This window comes from Silurus meridionalis, chromosome 1 (genome assembly GCF_014805685.1).
Source record: "Silurus meridionalis isolate SWU-2019-XX chromosome 1, ASM1480568v1, whole genome shotgun sequence".
NCBI lineage: Eukaryota > Metazoa > Chordata > Actinopteri > Siluriformes > Siluridae > Silurus > Silurus meridionalis.
The window spans coordinates 6,716,899-6,723,218 of NC_060884.1; the positions used below are offsets into that span (position 1 = coordinate 6,716,899).

Consider the following 6,320-nt stretch of genomic DNA (forward strand, 5'->3'; position numbering starts at 1 on the left):
AAGTAGAGTTTGATGCATATTTACTTTATTTCGAGTTCCTCGTCAAAACATATCACGTCTATGAGTTCAATCTGCATCACTTGCCCTCCCTCCTGTCCTCTCTTGCCTTGGTTAATTCACTTACATATAAGCCCCTCCCTGTGTTTTAACTTTTGTCCTTACTTCCTTCCAAACTCCTCTCTCATGGTTTAGCTGTGCGTGAATACGGAAGGATCTTTGTCGTAGATCACTTAAGAAATTATTGTGTGGTGGGTTTTTTTTGTTGTTTTTTTTGTTTTTTAAATGCAAAACGTCAAAGATCTCTTCCTTTCGCTTGCTTTGGAAGCAGTGCTCAGGTTTCAAGTAAGCTGTGTATGGAGTAATAAAAAAAAAAGCACAGGATATGAAAGCTGGACCTTATGGTTTTATTGCAACCTCTTGTGGGTTTTGTGGTTCAGCTCCTCGGTGAAGCTCTACATGACGTCCTGCTGGTGCTGTGTAGATTCACTCACCACCTGTAAAGGTCAAAAACAGGGCAGAAATGGGAACATATGAGCCTATGGTAAGAGTGAAGCTACAATACAGTTTGCTTTAAAGTATGCTTGAGTGGTGTGGTTTGGTTGTAAGAGTGTGTGTGTGTGTGTGTATACCTCGCCATCACGGGTCTCAATGGTCTTGATGAGCACTGTTTTCTTCGAGTGCATTTCAGACGCTCGTTGTTGGTGCTCTGGACTGGTCTCTGTGTAACAGTCACACAACACCATGGTAAACGCATTTAAATACCTTAAAGTACGCAATATGGACAAAAGATTGTGGACACACGACCATAAGATTTCTGCTTTTTAAACATCCAATTGCACATTTAGTCCTCATTTCCTGTTCTAGATTTTGGAATGTGCTTCTGGAGATTTGTGTTCATTTAGCCACAAGTCAGGTACTGATGTACGGTGAGAATGTCTCGGTGCAGCTCTGTGTTCCAGTTCATCCAAATGATGTTCAATGGTGCTGAGGTCAGAGCTTTATTGCAGGTCACCTCAAGGATCTTCTTCTCCATCCCATGTAAATGTCTTCAAGGAGTTGATTTGTGCACAGTGTCATGCTGGAACAGATTTGGGTCTCTGAAGGGAAGATTGTATGCTACCACATCCAAAGACATCCTATACAATTATGTGCCTTCAAATTTCTGGTAACAGCTTGAGGAAAAAAAAAAGCACATATGGCTGAAAAGGATTTTTTTCCTCTTTCAGCATTCAATTTAGAAAGTGTGAAAGCAGCTGTGGCAGGTTTATACTAATGGCCTTGCTGCAATACATTATTGTTTCTATAGTAACAACTCATTTACTGGATGCTGTTTGGTGGACACTCTGAACTTTGATATTTAACAGTAAGAAGTGTATATTTATTTGTATTGTTTCTGTCCAGTGTCTGCTTTTGAAAGGGTTTTTTTATTGTGAGAAAGTCTTCTGAACAGAGAACTTCCTAGGTTTTATCCATGGCTTTTTTTTTTGGTCATTTTTTTTGTATTTACTTTACAATGAACAAATAGAGAGGTTTCTGGTGGACCAATATATACACTAAATGGACAAAGGTAATGGAAAACCTGACTTCTCCAGCCATATGTGGTTCTTTTCCAAACTAGTACCACAAAGTTGGAGAGACACAATTGTATGATGTCTTTTAAATGTGGTAGAATTAATTTTTCCTTTCACTTGAACTCCGAGGCCCAAACCTGTTCCGGAATGATAATGAAGATATGTTTTAAATGGTCTGCTATAGAGCTCTGACCTCAACCCTATTGAATACACATAGGATAAATTGAAATGCTGATTGTACTAAAATCCTTGTGGAGGAATAAAATTCTCCACAAGCACACTTTAGAATTTAGTAGAACATCTTCCCAGTAGAGTGGAGGTTGTGGAATGAGATGTTCAGCAACCAACTATGGGGCAACTATTGTTATTATGTAGTCACACGTTTTTTAAAGATCTCTTGCGCAAATTTAACTGCTGCCAAAAAGCTTTTATGATGTATATATTTACATGTCTTTTCATTCATAGTTCAGCAAAGTCATCTCACACACATGCTATAAATAAAGTGGGTAAAGAATTGGTTGAGTGTTAATACTCACTGAAAATAATTAGTCAAATATTTGAAACTTTGCTGTCCCATACACACATTTCACACACTTCGAGGTCACATTATTTGGTCATTCACATCATATGGACAACATTAGCTTTTTTTTTTCTCTCTTACCTCTAAAGCTAATGGTGGAGTAGGCCTGCATGGGCAGTGCAATCCTGTTGGAGAAATGACAGACACCAATTGTTTCACACAAAATCCAATTGTTTCTAATATAAAGAGGTGATATGAAAAAGGCAAATCATAAGGGAAAAACTGCTTTACCAGCAAAAAAGCAGTTTGTCTAAATTAAAAGCATGCTGTCTTTGTGTTAAAGGATTGTCCTAAACCCATTCAAAACTTTTACAGATATATTTATAAATCTTCTTGGGGATGGATTTTGCCTGAGGTTGGAACATCTTTTTAGACAAACCCATGTCTTACCTGCTCTCCTCTCCCTCCAGGAGCTTCCTGTAGGTGGCGATCTCCACATCGAGGGCCATCTTGATATTGAGCAGGTCCTGGTACTCGCGCAGGTGTCGCGCCATCTCATCTTTCATGTTAGCGATCTCGGCCTCCAGACGAGCAATCGTGTCTTGGAAGCCGGCAGCCTCACGTCCATGTCGGTCCTCCATGTCGTGCATCTGCCTCATCAGAGACTCGTTCTGGGGATCAGAAACAGCAATGACTTGTATTAATGCAGAGGTATGAATATTGCTGATGATTCTACATAAATGAGTCATGATATAAACGCACCGTGCCCTTTAGGGAGTCAATCTCACAAGTGTAGGACTGAATCTGGTGTCGGTACTCCATGGTCTCCAGCTTGGCCTGCTTCAGGGCTTCGTTGTTCTTGGATACTGCTTGATTCAGATCTGAAACCTGTGGGTCAGAATTGATTTATTATTAGATGGTTTATTAGCAGATTAAATAAATTTGTATTTTATTGTTCTTATCAAGCATTTTAGTTTTTTAATATGCAACAAGACCCTTGTTTTGTTTTGTTGTAAACTTTATGCCCTGTTCAATTATTATTTAAATAAATAATATTCAATATATTTCAACAATGTGATGAATGCTGAAAGGATTCCTGGATAAACAGAACACACTAAGTTTAAGTCGTAATGAACCAGTATTAGTATGTTTATTGATGGAGACATCAAAACCCTAATTCTCTACTCTTTCCTTACCTTGGACTTGTACCAGTCTTCAGCCTCAGAAATGTTCTTGGCGGCAATGGCTTCATACTGAGAACGAATGTCCCTCAGAGCACCAGTCAGATCCGGTTTGGACATGTCCATCTGGATCTGCACCTGAGTCTCTTGCATCTGAGTTTGCAGTTCACGGATCTCCTAAACAGAGAGAAATAAAGGAATTAGTGTTAAACAGCTTGGTGACATACGCACACACACACACACACACATATATATATGGGTGTGGTTGGATTTATTCACACACAATAAAACATTTTTTTTTAAATCTTCTTTTTTTTTCACATTTTTATTTATATTATTGCATATTAAAAGCTGTAGTCCTCATTTCTTATTACCTCTGTGAAGATTTAACTGATAGTTTCAGCATTAAATCTTCAACTATTCCCCTAAAATATATAGCTTCAGAATTACACTCCAGTTGGACTACACAATGAGTCTTATTTGAATTGTTTAGCTTATTGTCTCATTGTTAATGTTTTTATTGCAAAATTTGGATAATTTTTTTTTTATTATTAAATGATGTAAATAATTAAAAGATAAAACAATTGTATTTTTTTCTCTCATTTGAGTTAAACTGTTCATCTGAATGGAACAATAAAAAACATTGTTTTATTCGACATGTAATTTCTTTGTAGTCATTACTGTGCAACATTAGTGTTCTGTTTTAGAATACTATTAGTAAACACCTGCTGTTTAGAAGTGTGTGTGGGCATGATCTAACCTCCTCATGGATCTTCTTGAGGAAGGCGATTTCCTCTTGGAGAGTTTCGATGCGTCTCTCCAGGTCTAAACGAGCGAGAGTGGCTGCATCCACATCCTGTTTTCCATAAAACATTCAATGTCAATTTAATTGAATTATGGATTCCATAATAATATGTTCAGTAATACACACTATATTCATGATACAAGTAAAGTTCTTGCAAGTGTTTGTCAGCTAGACTTACAGCTCTGAATGCTGCAAGGTTGTTCTCAGCCTCCTCTCTTTGTGCAATCTCCTCCTGCAGCCTGCAGTCAGAGACAATACACAGACCTTAAAAGCCACTTCCTTCTTTTCCTTTTATAGAGGCAGGAGTCTTTTTGCTGTCTCATAACATACACAGATTACCCCAACTGGAAGTGGGGCCAAAAATGTCTTGATATCAAGTCCTGAATAGGAAAAAACTGTGGTAATGTAAACTTTAACAACTGCCTTTATTAGACACCCTGTTTTGTACTGTGGTGTTTTGCGATAAAGAAGTCAAGACCAGTCTCAATGCAAATTGCCCAATGCAAACATGCTAGTCTTATGCCAAGAAATCTAAAAATCTCTTTCCACACCCAATGGTAGAAGCAAATTTGCTGCTCTTCTGTCTCTCACTAAACAGAGCTGCAGAATAAAACAGCAGGAACTCAGGGGTCTATGGATATCAATGCGTTCTGACACAGACCCAACCTCTGGGGGCATTCAGGGCATTCACATGACTGTTTTAGAGACAAAAATAACTGAGTTTCAGTAAGCTTATGAGTCTTCTGACCTTTTATGGTCTCTGGCTCTTTCAAAATCTTTAATGTCATGTGTAGTGACAACATAATAAGCATTTCTCATTGAGTTCCTTTGGTTGCTGAAACAGTACCTATCGAACTGTTGATCCAGTAAATCTATCTATTCTTATAGAAGTGGATTTATTGACTAGTCCTCACCTGAGTTTGAGTTTCTGCAAGTCATCAACCAGGTTGTCCCGCTCCACTTCAACTCGGGACCTATGATTGGTCACAACCTCTATTTGGCGCCTCAGCTCCCTCATCTCTTCCTCGTAGAGGTCAGCAATGCGCGTCGGCTCTCGGCCCCGCAGTCGATCCACTTCCACTGTCAGAGCCTGGTTCTGCTGCTCCAGGTAGCGCACTTTCTCGATGTAACTGGCGAAGCGGTCATTCAGGTGCTGCAGCTCGGCCTTCTCGTTGGTGCGAGTCTGCAGAAACTCCTGGTTCAGGGCATCGGCCAGGCTGAAGTCCAGGGTCTCACCCATGCCTGCGCCATAGGAGCGGGAGACGCCTGCTGAAAGAGAAGGGATGCCATAGGAAGATGCGCGGTAACTGCTATAGCCTGGTGATGCAGATGATGTCTTGGTGACCTCATAGACCCGTGAGCTAACATGTGAGCCTCCGGAGCCACGGCCAAGCATAGAGGAGCGGGTAATGGGGGCTGTAGTGAAGCCGGGTCCGCCAAAGGCACGGCGGTATGAGGAGGAGGACTGGGCGGAGGCGTAAGAGGCGCGGCTCATTTTGGAAGGATGGAGTGGCCACACGCACTCATACACAGGAGAGGAACGAGGACAGGAGTGAAGGGACGTCGAGCAGCTGGGGCTATTTGTAGAAGTCAGGTCCTCTTTGTGAATCTCCCCTCCCTAAAGCCTTTTGGACAATCCCATCTCATATGATCCCATAGTTCTTTTAACCATTTCTCTTCCTCTTTCTTTCTCAAGCATGAACCTCTGCCTTAAACATCTTTATGTTTTCTTTGTTTTCTCTTTTTTTATTTATCTACTTTGTAGCAGTCTCTTGGGCCTTCTCAACTGTGTACCCAGCTGATTGTTTGTGGATTTTAGTGCAGAAATATACCGACTAATTCTTCAAAAATAAAGCTTTATTAAAATATAATTTTACCTAGCTAAAGATTAATAATTTTATAATTTCCCAATAATTTTTTCGGATCTGCTTGCTCCATTCAGATTGTCAGCTCTTATCTCTGTTTATGTCTCATTCCCATAAAAGGATTACACAGTGATTTCATGGGACAAACCACAGTTTGTCAGCTGGATTTTTTTTAAAGAGCAAGAACATCAACATCCCACATCATGCTATTCTGATGTTCTGACATCATAGCCTGTGGATGGACCAGTTGCATATTAGACTGCCTCATTCTCGTATTGTTAAGGCAGAGCTACTAAATACTGCACTAAAGGCTGACGGAGAGGTCTGTTCAACCTGCCTTAAAAAGGAAAGGCATGAGGCAGAGGAGAAGTGTGATGT

At 40.1% G+C, this 6,320-nt stretch overlaps 1 protein-coding gene across 1 annotated transcript; it reads right to left on the reverse strand.

The window, feature by feature from the left end:
* Positions 1-3: 3 nt before the first annotated feature.
* On the reverse strand, positions 4-5,650 carry desmb (desmin b). The gene is made up of 9 exons (XM_046849494.1): positions 4,992-5,650; positions 4,256-4,316; positions 4,033-4,128; positions 3,288-3,449; positions 2,854-2,979; positions 2,542-2,762; positions 2,233-2,276; positions 630-718; positions 4-494 (listed from the first exon to the last, which is right to left on the reverse strand). The coding sequence occupies exons 1-9, from the start codon at positions 5,570-5,572 to the stop codon at positions 453-455; spliced, it is 1,422 nt and encodes a 473-aa protein (XP_046705450.1). The 5' UTR covers positions 5,573-5,650; the 3' UTR covers positions 4-452.
* Between the last annotated feature and the right edge of the window lie 670 nt (positions 5,651-6,320).